The sequence below is a fragment of the Sinocyclocheilus grahami genome, unplaced genomic scaffold, assembly GCF_001515645.1.
Source record: "Sinocyclocheilus grahami isolate Dianchi unplaced genomic scaffold, SAMN03320097.WGS_v1.1 scaffold303.1, whole genome shotgun sequence".
NCBI lineage: Eukaryota > Metazoa > Chordata > Actinopteri > Cypriniformes > Cyprinidae > Sinocyclocheilus > Sinocyclocheilus grahami.
The window spans coordinates 878,613-897,443 of NW_015505482.1; the positions used below are offsets into that span (position 1 = coordinate 878,613).

Consider the following 18,831-nt stretch of genomic DNA (forward strand, 5'->3'; position numbering starts at 1 on the left):
ATTTATAGCAAGCAGCTTTACAGTATTAAACTTGGGGGGGAGAGTGTCAGTGTCACTTTCAGTTAAATTTACAACTTCAGTTTGTACTATAAAGCTGCTTGTCAGTGTGTGCTTGCTTGTTCTGGCGTCTGACCTTGATGAACTGAGCAGAAGAAATGTACCAGAGAAGATTTGCATGTCAAAGGCGGAGCCCCAGAGACACACCTACCTATTACATCATCGTCGCAGACCAATGGGAGTTCGAAGGTGTTTACTAGCCAGTGCAAAGTTTTCTAGAAAGTTCATTTTGGCCTGAAATGCATTCCAAGCAAACTTAGTTTTTGCATGATTATGTTTGAAACGACATCACACCAAAGTAGGTGCAAGAAACCTTGATGAACATTATAAATGGGACTCTGACAGTAAAATGGTTTAAAACTTAGGATGTGACCCCCTTAAAGTCTTTTTTTTTTTTCTGTGGGACATTTAATTTAAAGATGTTTTGAGAAGGGTTGGTTAGCAAATTGTTTAACAGTTGACTTCTATTTTGACAAATAAACAGACATTCCTCATCTCTATTTCATAGAGGATAGAAGGCCATGCAGGTTTGGAATAACATAAGGGTGTGAAAATGATGACAGAATTTTAGGTTTTGGTTGAATTGTCCCTGTAAAGTAAAAAGAAAGCGCTTTACTGTATGTCCAGTAGGGGGCAGCGAGTGTTTGAGCCATTGAAATTTTACAGCTTTAGAAATGTTGCCAGTATTGACAGGTTGCCATAGTGATACATTTACAATCTGCAAAATCCCACTTCCCAAAATAACAGCATGCCATGTAAGCTGTGCCAGTCGATTTGTCTACTAGTGCTGACTTTGGACTCGGAGAGAAAGAACTGGGAATGAAAACACGGTGAGCGGAAAACAATGTCAGGCCCTTTTGCTCTCAGTGTGTGTGCACAGCTTCATGAAGTGTTGGGAAATTTCTGCAGGCTCATTAATCAAAGTTGAGCTTCACAGTTCAGCAGCAGAGCAGAGACATGGCTCTGTCTCAAAGCCTAAGAGAGCTGACCACTGACCACAGGATGTTTGGACATGATCAGTACATTCAATCATCACGCCTGTGTGAGTGAAGAACAAAAATGTTGCCTTTGCAGCTGTTTCTATAAATCATTGAGCATTCATTTTTAGTAATTCACCTGCTTATCTTCAGTTACTCATGTTAACTGTGGAGCAGGGCTCCAGACTGTGACTAAAATACATGAAAAAAACAAAAATGTTACAAACTTTAAAATCTAGTCAGCACTCGACAGTCAGTCAGGAATCATTTGCAAGCTGTAATGTCCAATTCATGAAAAAATGAACCGGTTCTTTTTGAGTCAGTCAAAAGATTCACCAAACTGCCTCAACTGACTGGTGATTAGTGTTTTGTATGCATTAGGTTTGTGAGACTTGAATTGATATTAAAATAAATGAATTATTTATTTATTTTAAATTGGTAGCTATTGTTATTAAATTTTAGTTTAGTATTTTATAATAAATATAGGAAAGGTCAGTGACTCTCTGTCTGTCTCTCTTCCTCCAGTCCTCTTTAGGTTTCTCTTTCCACTGTCACCTGCTTTTTTTCTGCCTGCATACCTGTGTGACAGAGACAGATGAATTGTTAGTTATGTATGAAACCTCTATCAGTCTCAGCTTGTTAAAATGTCTCGAATCTCCCCCTTGTAATGAAGTATCTCTTTAAACAGTCTGATGGTTCTACTTCATCAATGTCTCTACTTTGATTAGCTTGTTAACTCTATAAAGTAATGTGCTGTAAGTGAAGTAATTCGTTTGTCATTAAAAATCTAATTTTAGTACCAGTTCGATTATTATTAATGGCGTGATTTGCATGGAGTGTTTGCACAGCAGTGGTTTTAGCATTTTCTGAAGAACGTTTGAGTGCTTGCCCATTGAAATTGGCCATTCACGTGATTCGTGCAAATCTGAGGAGTGAATGTACTGTATATCTGAAGGGAATGCAGTTTTGATGACTGATGATTTTCTTTTTTATCTTACTGCCATACGATGCCTAATATTAGTGTTTATGAGCGCAGCTCTGCTTTGTGTGCATTATTTGTATTGTTTGTATATATTACTATTTCTGCTTGTCCATAAGCGCCACCTACTGTCAAAGAGTGAATTTGCTTTATTATTAATCCCGTCTGCAGTTTTTGTTTAGACCAATTATGTATAACATGCATAATCATTTATTAGGCTGAAATTTGTGGTTTATCATTTTATACAACTTTTTCATTTATTATTTGAACTCTAAAGTAGTTTGAATCGTAGTCTTTACAGGTTAGGATGTTACCATAGACGCTGGCGTTGTTTCAAAGCAGTGTTGCTTTTCTATTGTAAACATGCTCAAGATAGACATCTTTGACAGTTGTGCACACAAGCCTTGTGTTTTTTGCAGCATCTTGTGCCTCAGCACTGCAACTTGCAACTTGTAGAATGTGTAAAATGTCAAATACACTACGAAAAGGTTTTGAACAATAAGATTTTTCATGTTTTTAAAGAAGTCTCTTCTGCTCACCAAGCATGCATTCATTTGATCCAAAGTACACCAAATTTTGTAACATTTTTACTATTTAAAATAACTGTTTTCTATTTATATTTTAAAATGTAATCTATTCCTGTGATTTCAAAGCTGAATTTTTAGCATCATTACTCAAGTCACATGCTCCTTTATTATCCTAAATTATTGTATTCTGATTTTCTGTTTATGTTGTAAACAGCAGAGTAGATTTTTTTTCAGGTTTCTTTGATGAATATAAAGTTCATAAGAACAGTATTTATCTGAAATAGAAATCTTTTGTAACATTATAAATGTCGTTGTCATCACTTTTGATGAATTCAAAGCATCCTTGCTAAATAAAAGTATTAATTTCAATTATATATATATATATATATGGCAGGTTTGGACAGCTTTTTTCCCTTAATAAAATAAATAATCATTTTAAAAACTGCATTTTGTATTTACTTGCATTATCTTTGTGTAATATTAAAATTTGTTTGTTGATCTGAATCTTTCAAGTGTGACAAATATGCAAAAAAATTTAAAAACAGGAAGGGGGCCAACACTTTTTCACACCACTGTATATTAGGGCTGTCAACGTTAACGTGTTAATGCATGCAATTAACTTTACAATCCTTTACTCGTTAAAATTATTTAATGCAGTTAATGCAAATTTACTGTTGCTTCTCTGCTTGCGATTAGATAATTTTAAGCCGCTAAACTCCGGGAAAGTTTTCAGTCCAATGATCCAGTAAGCGAATGCATTCAAACAATCCATCCAAAACAGCGCTAATATAAAGGAAACCAGGCTGATTACATCAGAGATTGCAGAGAGAACAGAGACTCGCATTGCGTTTTCAGTGAATTATTCATTCCAGTGTGTTTCGCTTTTAAACACGAGCTCTGTCATATTCTGTGATTGTCTCTGAAGAGCACGAGCCCTCACACGTCACACACTTGTGTGAAGTACAGACTGAACGGGTTGTCAAGAATCCCACCGCTGTATGGCCAGATGAGACGCAAACTACGTTTTCTCGACTGGCTAACCAGTCTCGCTAGTAAAGTTTTGATGGATGAATACGGCAGTCAAGGTAAAGACCAGATGGTTGCGGTGGCGTACAGGAGTCGTACAGTAAGCACGCGTGAGTCCGTTATATTAATGCGTGCATGAGTGCTCTTGACACACTGATCACACATTGTATTTATGCACAGACATTTCCGTACATTCAAGTTTTCCACACACATGCACGATAATGTATTGATTTGTCATGTTTATGTTGCTGCGTTTAGTAATTCTGAATGTATCCGTGTACTGTAGTAGATATATGCAGTCAGCAGGCGATTGGTTTAGTTTTATTTTTTTGGTATCACCATGTGGTCCTGTTCGGTTATGCAACTTGGCTTCTCTAAAATGTTAAAAAGCTATTTGCTGTTGCACTGTACACATACTATACAATTCAGATTTTTTTTTCTTTTATATGTGTAGTGCTGTCGCGGTGAGGTAATTTTGAGTGGCTCAATAGCGCGGTTTTATTGCCATACATATACATTTATACATTATATATAATTTGTGTGTGTATGTGTTGCGATATAACTAACAAGGTCATATTCAGAAGACAATGAAACGGAAACTAAATAGCGTTGAAACAGGAAGTGAACAGAAGCGAATGACAAAATAACAGTCCACATAACAGAACATGAACCTGACAATAAGATCGTTAGGCTGTCGTTAGCCTATATGTATAACAGTTAGCCTAGTTGTAATCTGATTTTCTAATCTGACTGGACAAGAGACTTTCTATTGATTATTTCCTCTGTGTTCTAGACGGATTGTCAGTCAGTGCAGTTAGTGTTGCCCCACAAGGTGGTGGAAAGGGACTGTCATTCAACTACACGTTCAAAAACGCTGATTCATTAATTCAAAGAAACATAATGAAACGCTGTTGAAATAATTTGAAAACAAAAGGATGTGATTAATCAGATTATAGATGTAATCGATTGACAGCCCGTATGTATTAAAATGTATTCAAATAGAAAGCAGTTAATATGTTACTGTACTTTGGATCAAATAAATGCAGGCTTGTGGTGCTTTTCCACTGCGTGGTACGGTTCGGCTCGGTTCGCGTTTCCACTGCAGTTTAGTATCATTTAGAGTGGGCTTTATTCACATATAGTTATATATTATAGTTGCGCCGCCTCTACTGCCGCGACTCCTGAAAAACTTTCATTCCGCGTCGCCCCATCAAACTCTCGCTGGATCTGCTCCTCTGCTATCAATGAGAGGAATGTCTGTACTTCCTCAACAGACAACGAAACAACCACTTTTTGGTTGTTAAAAAAAGGTACGCTCATTCAAAAAAGTTGCGTTCGATCCTTCGCTGGCTGTGCTGGTTTAAAATCTAGCGGTTCTGGAAAAGAAATCTCACTTAAAAATAAAAAAATATTACAAAGAAAAACCAAAATGTATTATTATCTTTTAGTACCATTTACAATTTTTATGATCTTTTATAAGCACACTTGTAATATTTTCCCATTACTATTTTTTTAGGGGGTAGAAAAAAAGTGAAACTGTTTTGGTCAAATATTAATATTGGAACATTTTTCATTAGCCAAATCAAAGTCATGTGGTGCAACCAACATGCAGAGTAAAAAAGCTAAAATGGTAAATTATATAATGCAACTTTTTATAACCGGTTAGTTCAGATTGCGAAAAATTGTTAACTCCGTTATATTTGTGAAAAAAGGGTTGTTATTTAGAGACATTGTTCAAATAAAAAAAAAAATAGGAGCATTGTGATGCTTGCTACTTTTTGTTTAATCATTAAACAACTCATGTCTGTCTGTATACTTCCTTTTTTCCGATATCTACATGTCACCACAGCTCTGGAGAATGTGTCAAAGTCGGTGCGTTTGTGGAAGATAGCTGTTGAGCTGGAGGAGCCAGAGGATGCAAGGATCATGTTGAGTAGAGCAGTCGAGTGCTGTCCTACCAGTGTTGAGGTACACAAACAAACACACACACACAAACGGTCTTAATCAGCCAGAACCCATAAACCTCTTTATGGCCCATAAATCTGACTGCTCTAACAGTGTTGTCCTTGTCTTCCGTAGCTCTGGCTGGCTCTGGCCCGATTAGAAACCTATGAGAATGCCCGTCGTGTTCTGAACAAGGCCCGTGAAAACATTCCCACTGACCGCCATATCTGGATCACAGCTGCCAAGCTGGAGGAGGCCAACGGCAACACACAGATGGTGGAGAAGATCATCGACAGAGCCATCACCTCCCTCAGGGCCAACGGCGTGGAGATCAACCGTGAACAATGGGTTCAGGTCTGTATTTCATGTTTAAGAGCTCAGATAGCTCAGTGACATGCTTTACTAAATACCTGTTTTTAAATGGTTTAAAAAATTTTTTTGTGTTATTAGCAGAGGACTTTTGGTTCAAAAAATGCATATATGCAAAGACAGTTTCCAATTTGGACAGGATTAGGTTTCTCAGTTAAGTTGCATTGACAAATATATGAGAGCCAATATTGTATCAGGAAGTGTTCATTCAAACCTGATGTTTGTCTCAGGATGCAGAGGAGTGTGATAAGGCTGGCAGCGTGGCCACATGTCAGGCTGTGATCAGAGCTGTGATTGGGATTGGCATTGAAGAGGAGGACTGCAAACACACATGGATGGAGGACGCAGACAGTGTAAACATCCTCTCACCTTTATGCGCCCACATTCTGTTTTCATTCAGCACCACATGTTTGTTTATTACAGACATTTCTAATCATTTATCTATGATAATAACAATTTATATCAGAAGATTTAAAGGGATAGTTCACCCAAAAATAAAAATGCATTAATGACTTTCTTCTGTTAAACACAAAAGATCTTTTGAAGAATGGTGACCAGACAGTTGCCATTTTTCCCCCCATACTATGGAAGTCAATGGCTACCAGCAACTGCTTGTTTCTCAACATTCTTCAAAATATAATCTTGTGTGTTCAGCGGAAGAAAGAAACTCACACAGGTTTGGAACAACATAAGGATGAGTAAATGAGGACAATTTTCATTTTTGGGTGAACTGTCCCTTTAATGTCTTTTATCTTTTTCCATTAGTTTGGCTGTTTTACAAGTAAAACTACATAAATTTTTCCATAGGGATTTTTAGCAATAACTTCTAAGCCTATAAAGACAGATATACGTATTGTGAGCGATGTGGGTATAAATCATTGGTTTTCATTGAAGCTGTTCGTTTAGATTTTCAAATTATTTCTTAAAAAATCACATCTAACATGAATTTGTGGTAAAAAAATTACATTACCCATGATTCTGTACAGAAGAATTCCACTAATCAGAAAGTCGAGATTAGCAAATCTCCCAAAAAAACTCTGCAGTGAACCCCCTCTTCTATATATATGCGTATTTGCAATAAACTTAAAATATATTGTTTCTATAAATATAATCAACAACTTTAAATTAATAGTTTTTTTTATTTGATTATGGCTCTTGAAATGGTTCATGCGACTGTAGTTTTTGACCTCATTAAAGCCGTTAAGTACATAGTCTTGTACCTTTGTCTTTTTGTTTGATTTTCAAATACTTTCAAAAAGTAGACGAGCACTAATGCACACTGTTACTGTGATATCTGATGCTGATTGGTTGTGTTTTGTTGTAGTGTGTGGCTCATGGAGCTCTGGAGTGTGCGCGGGCCATCTACGCTCATGCGCTCCAGGTCTTCCCCAGCAAGAAGAGCGTCTGGCTGAGGGCTGCTTACTTTGAGAAGAACCACGGTACACGGTGAGAAATACTCACTGGCTCTCTAGACACAGCTGAACAGAATTTAAGTCCACATTTATTGGCTGGAGGCAGAAAGGCAAGGAGGCCTATTTGAGCTTGCTCATTTAAATTTGTTCTAGATCATTACACTTGCCGTTATTGAAGCCTTTCTGAAACCAGTTTTTTAGAGGCGCCTTCATATATTTAGACACTGTTATCTAATCCTTTGATTATATTCCACAGCTATTGACATTATTTTAATATCTCTCTCTCTCTCTCTCTCTCAGAGAGTCGTTGGAGGCTCTGTTACAGAGGGCCGTGGCTCATTGTCCTAAGGCTGAGGTGTTATGGCTAATGGGTGCTAAATCGAAATGGTTAGCGGGCGATGTTCCTGCAGCCAGAAGTATCCTGGCTTTGGCTTTCCAGGTGAGTGTCGCTCCCCGTCAACTCTTCAAGGCCCGTGACTGCATTATTAGTGGCAAGCATCATTATTGATAACACCATAGCATTGTAATGGTGAAGCAGCAGCACAAGATATATTTCTTTGTACTGGATATTTACAAAAGTAATTCACAAAAGGCCTGTGAAGCATAGAGGTGAATAGTGGTAGGCTTCATACTTAATTCACTCTCTTTTATTTATTTAAATGCACTTTTAATAGACTGTTAATCAATATATTACGGTTCAAAAGTTTAGGGTTGGTAAATATCTGTAAATGTTTTAAAAGAAGTCTCTTATGCTCATCAAGGCTGCGTTTATTTAATAAAAAATATTGTAAATGCAGTAACATTTTTAACATTTTTATCAGACCAATATCGGAATCGGCCGATAATGGCTTTAAAAGTAAATATCTGCATCGGCCCGATATGAAAAATTATGCCGATATGTCTTGCCGATTAGAGGAATCATTTTTTTTATATGTAGGGGGCGCTGTTGGCCTACTTCTAATAAAATGAATGCAAAATACACAAATAATATTTAGACTGTTTCTGATTAAAGAAAGCAGTAGTTGATGCCATAAAATCATGTGTGTGTTTTGAGTTAAAGGTCAGAAGCTATAGCTTACATGAAAAAAAAAAATCACAAACATGACACTTAAATTAAATAATTTTATATATACTGATTTATTCATTAATGTGTAATATGTTATATTTTTAAACAAATTATGAGCTCTAAAAGATCTTTTACTTTAGACCATTAAACATTTTTAAATCTTAAAATAAAATGTTACGGTTACTACTGCATCTTTCTGGGGAAAAAAAATGCAGCGATTCAGTATAGTTTATTTATAGTTATTTTCAAATCTTCAATGTACTGTCATTTATAAAATAACTTAATTATTGTTTATTTAATTCTAACAAATAAGTTATTTTTAAAAACTAAGCAAAAGTAAAAATAATTTGCTTATAGTTTCCGCACAGGAGAGACTTAGTGGTGTTTCCAAACAAAATAAATATATCGGCTATCGGCCAAAATGAGTTGAAAAATATCGGCATATCGGCAAAAATCCAATATCGTGCATCCCTACTATTTTAGTATCATTTAAGATGTAATTTTTTCTGTGATGCAAAGCTGAATTTTGACCATCGTTACTCCAGTCTTCAGCGTCAAATATGCTGATTTGCTGCTCTAGAAACATTTCAGATTATCGTGTATTTTTGTGGAAACCATGCATATATTCACATTTATTTGATGCATAGAATGTTCAAAAGAACAGCATTTATTTGAAATGTAGATTTTTTTTGTGATAGTATAAAAGTCATTACTGTCTCTTTTGAAAAATGTAATGCATCATTACCGAATATTCATTTAAAATATATGTACATGTAGATAAATAGATACGGTTCAAATTCATTTTGATTCCCTCACAATTAGGTGTGAAAAAACAACAAAAACTGTTGATTCGGTGTTGGCCTAGTCATAACATTGACATAACTGAAAGAACACCAAACATGCAAGAATTGTATGCAAAACGTCAAATTAAAGAAGCAGAACTCTAAACTGCATATCAGTGCTTGTTTCCTGAAACTAATCAGCTTTTACTGTATCTAAATATTCACTGGGACGATGGCCAGTAAAAACTCATCCCGCCTCTTTCTCTTTGTGTTAGGCTAACCCCAACAGCGAGGAGATCTGGCTGGCTGCCGTGAAGCTGGAATCGGAGAATAACGAGTACGAGAGAGCCCGCAGGCTGTTAGCCAAGGCCCGCAGCAGCGCCCCCACCGCCAGGGTGAGCGGCCCCTTGAGTGTCAAATAGATGTAACCGCTGCTGTGTCATGCTGGGGACACCCGTCTGCCGGGAACACATCGTTTCGGTTCTGCATGTTAGGATTTCTCTTGTTTTGATTGCCAGAGATAAGTGATGAGATCAGTAGATGAGGGGTGAGTCACCCTGTAGAAGTGCTTGTGCAACAGGGTGTTGAATGTGACACTAGCGGGAAGACGATTTACAAAGGCATGGCTAGTGAAATTCCTTTGCCCGTTTTGCTTGTATGCATATCAGGTTTGTGCATGAAAACTAGGCTATGCAAGATGAGGTTAAGTTCAAGGTTGAACTAATAATAGTAATAATATTTCATCTAAAAAGTGGCCCACTGACGAATTGGACCACATTAGGCGCCATGTCATATTGAGGGTTAAGTTGTGTCATCACTGAATGTGACTCGTTTTCATTTCAGTTAAACAAATTAGAAAAAAAAAAAATTGCTTAAACACACTCAGGTTGCTTTGCAAAACATAATTATATTAAACCATCAAGGAAGAAGTTTTAATATTCAGAAACGTTTTTCAGCTTAAACCATTGACTCCGTTTACCCCTGACACACTTTTCCAGTTTTCTACTGTTTTAATAAGATGCTTCATTTAGTCATTCATTAGGTAATTATAGTATAATTAAGATACTGTTACATTTTCTAAATATATTTTTAATAGTGCATAATTTCATAATTAAAAATGTATTAAAATAATTATAAAATGCATAATTTAATACTTTTTTGAAAATATAAATTTAAATTCTCTCTTTTCTTTCTCTTTCTTTCTTTCTTTCTTTCTTTCTTTCTTTCTTTATATAGCACTATATAAATACAACTAAGTTGCCCAAAGTGCTTTACAAGGTACACATAAAAAATAACACATCAACATGAAGTAAATGGCGTTTAAAAATAAAATAAATAATAATAATACAGTCCTAAAGCAACACCCATTTTAAAATGCCATAGAGAATAAATTAATTTTTAATTTGGATCTAATAATAGCCAGAGTCGGTGCCATTCTGATAGCTTGTGGCAGCTTATTCCACAGATTTGGACCTCTCACCGCAAACGCACGATCACCCTTGAGCCTAGATCTAGTTCTGGGCACTGTTAAGAGTGCCAGATCACTGGATCTAAGTGATCTAGAGGGAACAAGTCTTATTTACAGATAGCCAATTCAACGAAACAAGGATGGGAGTGATATGTTCATATTTTGGTGTCCGGGTCAGGAGTCTAGCAGCAGCATTCTGGACTAGTTGCAGCCGATCTATGACTTATTAATACCGCAGTAAAGCGAGTTGCAATAGTCTAGGCAGGAAAATATCAGCGCATGAATGATTTTGAGTATCTGAAAAATGTAAAAACGGCTTAACTTTTGCGATTTGACGTAGATAAAAGAAGCAAGACCGAACCACAGAACAAATTTGTTTATCCATTTTAAGCTCATTGTCAATTTGGATGCCCAGATTTTTGACACTATCTCATGTTTGGTTCAAACTTTTTTTTAGTTCGGTTTTAAGGTCTGACGTAGCAGATACTGACCCAAATAGAATGATTTCCGTCTTAGATTCATTAAGATGGAGAAAATTTGAGGACATCCACTTCGTGAGATCTTTAAGACAGGATGTCAGGGTTTCTAAAGCCTTTGCATTTCCTTTTTTAATTGGCATGTATATTTGTGTCGTCAGCGTAGCAATGAAACGCTATCCCATGTTTCGCAAGAATATTGCATAAAGGTATCATATATAAAGAGAACAAAGTTGGAGCTAAAATGGATCCCTGCGGAACTCCGCAAGCAAGATGCGCCGTGAAAGAAGAGAAATGATCAATGTTAACTGAAAAAGAACGGTTAGTCAAATAAGATATTAACCTTTTTAGAATGTTTCCCTGCAGACCGATACAGTGCTCTAAATGGGAAATAAGAATAGAGGGATTAATAGTATCAAACGCTGCTGATAGACCGAGAAGTATGAGAACCACAGAGTCGACTGATAGATGGATGTCATTTAATACTTTAAGAAGAGCTGTTTCGGTGCTGTGCTGGATTCTAAAGCCTGACTGAAATGTACTGAGAATAGAGTTACTACTCATGAAGTCATGTAATTGTATAGAGACCACTTTTTCTAAATTTTTTGCCATAAAAGGCACATTTGAAATAGGTCTAAAATTAGACCGTCAAGCTGGATCTACATCTCAATAAATTAGAATGTCGTGGAAAAGTTCAGTTTCAGATGAGCTGAAGGCCACTGTCAAAGAAACCTGGGCTTCCATACCACCTCAGCAGTGCCACAAACTGATCACCTCCATGCCACGCCGAATTGAGGCAGTAATTAAAGCAAAAGGAGCCCCTACCAAGTATTGAGTACATGTACAGTAAATGAACATACTTTCCAGAAGGCCAACAATTCACTAGAATTGAAAAAAAAAAATAAAAAAATTAAGTATTCTAATTTGTTGAGATAGTGAATTGGTGGGTTTTTGTTAAATGTGAGCCAAAATCATCACAATTAAAAGAACCAAAGACTTAAACTACTTCAGTCTGTGTCCATTGAATTTATTTAATACACGAGTTTCACAATTTGAGTTGAATTACTGAAATAAATGAACTTTTCCACGACATTCTAATTTATTGAGATGCACCTGTAAATTCCCTTTTTTTAGTTGGGGTCTGACTGTTGCATGTTTTAACTGATCTGGTACAGTTCCAGTGCTAAGACATTTATTTATAAGAGACAGCAAACTAGGTCCAAGCGTCTTTACAATCTGTTTAAAAAAATGTGGAGGAATCGTATCATGCGGGGAAGCAGAAGGCTTTAAGTGATCTATGGTTTCGTAAAGTGAGGAAAGGGTAATAGGCTCAAACTCACTCCAGGTAGCTCGACAAATATGAGGTTCGATAAAAGTGCAAGCCGAAGGTGAAGTAGTCCTTGATAAGTTAGCTATTTTAGTAACAAAGTTACCAAGGAATTTTTCACACAGGTCTGATGATATCTCTGTTAAGGTCTGATTAGGGGGGTTAAGAACATCATTGATAGTAGCAAAAAGGACAACAGGTTTATGCTGGCTTTTGGCAATAACATTCGAAAAATAGTTATGCCTAGCTACTCTTACAGCTTTCTATGGAAGCCTGTTTCCGCCACTGAATAAAAAATAAGAGGTTATTGTGACTTTATCTCACAAATCTTGACTCCCCCCCCCCCTCAGAATTGCATGATATAAACTCGCAATTGCGAGACATAAAGTCTCCATTCTGAGAAATAAAGTCAGAATTGTGAGATATAAACTCGCAATTCTGAGAACATATCAGTATTTTTCCCCCCCCTCAAAATTGGACTTTAACTCGCAATTGCGAGTTTATATCTCAATTCTGAGAAAAATATAAAGTCAGAATTGCGAGATGAGAACTCGCAATTCTGACTTTTTTTTTTCTCGCAAACCTGACTTTTTTTCTTGCAATTCTGACTCGCAATTACCTTTTTTTTTATTTATTTTTTTTTCAGTGGCGGAAACGTGCTTCCATAGCTTTCTGATAATTAGCCAATGAATCTTTTAAGAGTTCGTAGGAAATCTGAAGCTGATCCTTTTTCCATTTTCTTTCAGCCCTCCTACAGATCTGACGACGAGCGTGAATGTTACCATTATTAATCCATGGATGAGGGTTTGGTTTTATGGGTATAGATATCAGAGGCGCAATCGAGTCCATAACATTTGAACAAATGTTACTAAATATTGTTAAATGTTCTTCAGAGTTGAACGAATGTAAAGGTGAATCAAGTGATGTTGACATGCTCGCTTCCTCAAAAGCTGTAATAAAATTGGCATGGGCCATAGAATCTATCCTACGAAATGTGCGTGATGTTGGCGATGCAATGCAAGTTTCAATAGGGACAGAAACATTAAAAAGAACAGGTTTGTGATCGGAAAAATTAGTGTTATGTACCACAGTATCATTCATAGATAATCCATAACATAAAACCAAATCTAAAATATGGCCATTAGCATGTGTGGGAGCAGTGACTGCTTGTTTAAAATCACAAGAATGCTCGTGACTTAGGAAGTCCTTAGATAGCGGGATTGAGTCACAACACACACAGATATTAAAATCCCAGAGTAGCAATAGCCTTAATGAATAACCAATTCATTTTGTTTTTATATTTTGTTTTCATTTTAATTTTAGAGTTATAGTACTTTAAGTCCATATCATTTTTATTAGTTTTTACTTCAGTTTAAGTTCTTTTAGTACAAGTTAAACTAAATGAGAAATGTTCCCCTTGAAACTTGCTGGAATAGGTTTAAATATTTATTTAATATCACTTAATGTTTGACTTGAAGTAAGAAAAATGTGTTTTAATGTTTTTCAGTTAAATATAACACTCACTGATATTTATATACGTTTAGAAATAATAATAATAATTATATATAATTATACTAATCATATAATTTGCTTTGACATGAAATGCATTCAACCCTCCATGAAAATGTGTATATACATGTTTTTGTAAAAAAGCAATAACTCGTGTATATACTCGAAAGTCGTATATGATTTCTAAATCTGTTAAGGTTATTTTACCCCACACTCCCATAAAGAAACCAAAAGCTGTTTTAGACATTGCATATAAAGTTAAGCAGTGAGATGTGACTAACATGTCCTTAAAAACCCTGATGTTCACTCCGCATCAGAGAATGAACATATCTGCCTGTCAATGAGACAGATGCACCAAAAGCTGATTGTGTCAAATGAGGTCTGTAAGTGGATGGTGACCTCCTTACAGCAGTTGTGCTTGCTCTTTACCCTATAAAGCAGCGTGGGATTTTTGGGAGTAAATGGCTCAGGTGGAAGGTGTTAGAATGGCCTCTTGCCTGGGCTTGTTTAACTCTTGGCTCCAGGAAAGAGTGTCAGCATCTAGACAAATATCACAGGATCGAATGTACCTCAAGCACTTGGCAGGATTCCTTATAAGTGATAATGTTATCAAAGAAAATACACACAATTATGTTTTTCCTGCATCTATGGAAACTAGCCATGTGAGCTTCATACGGGAAATGGATTATGAAAATCTCCCTGGCTGTTTGTTTGCACTTAAGGACTCCTTTATGCATTTTACACGTCCTTAATAATCATGTTCAAGAGGCTTTAAAGGCTGTTAAAAGCTTTAAATGAGTTGTCATAACTGTTTTCTGTGTGCCGCTCGCAGGTGTTTATGAAGTCGGTGAGGCTGGAGTGGGTGCTGGGGAATATTGACGCAGCACAGGAGCTGTGTACGGAGGCCCTGAAGCACTATGAGGATTTCCCCAAGCTTTGGATGATGAGAGGACAGATCGAGGAGCAGTCAGAGAACATCGATAAAGCACGAGAGGCCTACAACCAGGGAGTACGTTTATGGGCTCTAGAGAAGATGCCTTACTATAATTTAAAAATGCAGAACCTAATTCTGTATAATATTAGGAGCAAACATTTTTCAGTGGGACTGCGTGATAATAGTGATATATATATATATACTGTATGTATGTGTATTTATATATACATAATAAATATACACAGTACACATACATATATAATCTAAATAAAAACTTCTATTTTGGATGCGATTAATCGTTTGTCAACTAGTTTTATTATACACTAAATTTAAAAATTTGAAATGTTCTCTCAGCAACTAACTGAAATAAGGACTGAAATTACTCAGACTAACTGCAATTAAATGAAGCTACATTACAAAAGCTAATAAAAATAATAAAAGCATGTAATTAAATTACTAAAAACCTAAACTAAAATTTAAACTGAAAATGTAACATTAAAAGCTAATTCACAATATTAATAAATACAATAATAGTTTGTATGTAACGATATCGCGATAGCAAAACTGTCTCGATATTATCGTGGTCACATGACGATATGAAACGATAGGTCTTCCAGGCAAAAAGTGTAGTTTTTAAAGTATATTTAAACTTCTTATTCTAACATAAAGGGTCTTTGAAGTTGTGTTTTGGGCCATTATGCTTTGGCACAGTATCTATCAGATGAACTAAAACCGAAAGCACAATATGGCTTAATCCCTTCATCAAGTCTGTTTTCACAGCGTGTTTCAAAGTGAAGAACGCACTTCGTTCAGGTGTTTCGTGATTCTGTGTTTTCCGTGCCTCTGTGAATGAATGCAGTGAACTCGTTTATTGCATGTGCTGAGTTTTGCATGCGTTTGTGAACGCAACAGCCACCAGTTAGGCTTTATTTTCACGGCAGATATACAGCATTTCACTAGATTTGTAGTGAGATGCATTTTTGTAAGCGTGTTTTCAATGAAGCTGGAGTTTTCCTTCAAAGTAAAAGCTCTACTGCCGTTTCCGTCAAAATAAAAACCAAAAATAAAAGTGCAGTATAAATTGCTGACAGCTAGCAGTTTAAATGCAGTACACATTCAAAATATCTCTTTCAAGTGTAGAAATTAGGAAAGAAGTATCGTCATTTACCTACTGTAGTGTAAAGCAAAAATAATATACCGTATAAGATACGAAATATTCATTTTCATTTCTTTTATGGTGCAATTGTTTTACAATATATGGCTATTACTGTCATTGTTTTTGTTATTATTAATATTATATTCTAAGTTGTTTGGCTTCTAAAGTGTGAATGTAATTTAGACTGAGACAGTAAATCAACAAATAAAAAGGGTGTTGAGTCCCCTTTAAAGTTCAGGTACAAGTCAATTCATTCACTGACTTTTTTCTGACTTAAGTTTTTAAGTTAAGAAACATGGGTTGGAGCTCTTAATTTTGAACTCTCAAAGTGCATTAGATAGAATAATTTAACTTTTAAAATGTACAAAATTTTTTTTTTTTTTTTTTTATAAATATCGCAATGCATATCATATCGTGAGATTTTGATATCGTTACATCCTTAATAGTATATGAATATTAACATAACACTGGTCAAACGTACTTGTACTTCAGTACAAAGCCTATACTAAAAAGTAGCGAATGGTACTTTTTGAATGTTTATTTACGACAAAATTAATATGCAAGTGGCATAATGATAAATTCTACTATGACAGTGGCTTAGCTAATTAATATTAATTAGGTTGTGCTGACATTGCCACAGTATATTCCAGAAACATTCAGTCACATAACCTAATTTATATTCCCGAATAATGCCTTTTCCATTTGCTAGCTTCCTAGCAACTAATTAGTAATAAATCCCATTTCAGCAAATCACTTAAGCTGGGTTTAAGTGTAGGGGTTTCCAGTCCTGTTCCTGGATGGACACTTTCCAGCAGATTTTGGCCCCAGCCTCACATTAACTCTCCTGAACCAGCTAATCAAGGTCTTCAGAAACTCATTTTAGAGCTATAAACTGCTGGAATGAGCATGCCACTTCATTAATATTCATGAGCCCAGCCCTCATTACAGTAGCAGGTGTAAATTCACCTCTGGGTGCTGTCTGATTGACAGCTCGGCATGAACAACTTGGATCCATCTAAGACTTAATGACAGAACTACTTTGCGTTGAAGGGTACATGCGTTAATTACTTGACAAGATCTCGAAAATCTCACCAAAACAATATGTCACTTTATATGCAATAATCTCAATTTCTCTGGCAGGCTGGAGTCTGTCCGACTTGAATACAGAGCAGGATTGAAAAACATCTCCAACACGCTCATGGCCAAAGCCCTTCAGGAGTGTCCTAACTCTGGTAAGCCACGCTTTCTTCAACTCTGAACAGATCCCTCAGAAGCCTCTGCACATTTTCACACCTCAACACTTGCTTCTTCCTGTCAGGCATCCTGTGGGCTGAAGCTGTGTTCTTGGAGGCCAGACCTCAGCGCAAGACCAAGAGTGTTGACGCTCTGAAGAAGTGTGAACATGATCCTCATGTACTTCTGGCAGTTGCCAAGTAAGTCTCCTGACCGGGCTTTTGCCAAACTTCTCCCTGTTCTAAATTCCAGTTTACCCACCCACATTCCTCCCTTTTTTTTTGCTTGTTGGACAAGAACAGTGAACTTTTTAGTTACATTTATACCATATCTGTGTTTGTGTATCCTGCAGATTGTTTTGGAGCGAGAGGAAGGTAACAAAGGCGCGCGAGTGGTTTCTGCGGACGGTAAAGATTGAACCAGACTTGGGCGATGCCTGGGCGTTCTTCTACAAGTTTGAGCTTCAGCACGGCACAGAAGTAAGAAGTTTTATGTCTTCTCAGATCTTGCTGCTGTTATGCAATAATAAGTTAACTAGTTTAGGCACAGACACTTGGAATGAAATTCTTAATCCAAAAATGTAAATTCTGTCGTTTATTCATCATGTCATTTCACTGATTCCTTCCGTGAAAGACAAAAAGAGATATTTTGAAGGATATACTGCTTGCTGTTTTCCATCCTCGGTGAATCTCGTCTTACTCTGGTGTTCTTCTGTCCCTCAGGAGCAACAGCGGGAGGTGAAGAAGCGCTGTGAGAACGCAGAGCCGCGGCACGGTGAGCTGTGGTGCGCTGAATCCAAACACGTTCTCAACTGGCAGAAGAACATCGGAGAGATCCTGGTACTCGTGGCTTCAAAGATCAAAAACACCTTCTGAGATTCACAAATCTGAGCATGTTTGGTTTAGCAAATATGTTGTTTTTAGAGAATCTGTGGACAAGGTTTGGTTTGTTTTTTTCTACAGCCATTTTTTAATGTGTTTGCCCCTCTGTAACTGTGATGATTCAGGGCTGTTTTCATAACACATGCTGTTATGTTCCGGGTGTTGTAAAGTCTAGTCACACCCAGAGATATGAGTCCATTTTGAACATTAATATCTGACACCCTCTTACTCTACTTCTCATTATGCTAATGTGTAAATGTGCTGCTTATCAGGAAAATAAATGAAGTCCAGTCTGTTTCAGATGTCAGTGCTCCTGTGCTGGTGATTTTTGTATTTCTTCGTCATCCTAGTTTTATGTTGGCTTGATAAATCCAGCATTCTATAATTTTGCTAATTTACATTGGTGTGAAAAAGTCTTGGCCCCTTCCTGATTTTTTAATCTTATCTCTAACCTCTATCTCTAACAGTTTCTTTTAAAGCAGTTAAGATACATCCACCAGTCATTCAGCATCTTCTGAATGTAATTTTTCTATCTGATTGCACGTTTTGTTACATCACTTGCTCACCAGTGGATCCTCTGCAGTGAATGGGTGCCGTCAGAATGAGAGTCCAAACAGCTGATTTAAAAACATCACAATAATCCACACCACTCCAGTCCATCAGTTAATGTCTTGTGAAGTCAAAAGCAGCATTTGTAAGAAACAAATT

General features: G+C 36.5%; 1 protein-coding gene across 1 annotated transcript in view; it reads left to right on the plus strand.

Annotated features, from left to right (window-relative positions):
• LOC107601317 (pre-mRNA-processing factor 6-like) overlaps nucleotides 1–18,508 on the plus strand; it is a 22,144-nt gene extending 3,636 nt beyond the window's left edge. Inside the window, exons 6-16 of the mRNA XM_016293471.1 lie at nucleotides 5,321–5,534; nucleotides 5,646–5,864; nucleotides 6,110–6,232; nucleotides 7,204–7,325; nucleotides 7,592–7,730; nucleotides 9,415–9,534; nucleotides 14,752–15,037; nucleotides 17,080–17,241; nucleotides 17,328–17,442; nucleotides 17,595–17,721; nucleotides 17,965–18,508. Of these exons, the coding sequence (XP_016148957.1) occupies nucleotides 5,321–5,534; nucleotides 5,646–5,864; nucleotides 6,110–6,232; nucleotides 7,204–7,325; nucleotides 7,592–7,730; nucleotides 9,415–9,534; nucleotides 14,752–15,037; nucleotides 17,080–17,241; nucleotides 17,328–17,442; nucleotides 17,595–17,721; nucleotides 17,965–18,117 (1,780 nt within the window). The 3' untranslated portion in view covers nucleotides 18,118–18,508. The remainder of the gene's footprint in view (nucleotides 1–5,320; nucleotides 5,535–5,645; nucleotides 5,865–6,109; nucleotides 6,233–7,203; nucleotides 7,326–7,591; nucleotides 7,731–9,414; nucleotides 9,535–14,751; nucleotides 15,038–17,079; nucleotides 17,242–17,327; nucleotides 17,443–17,594; nucleotides 17,722–17,964) is intronic.
• Nucleotides 18,509–18,831: the final 323 nt, after the last annotated feature.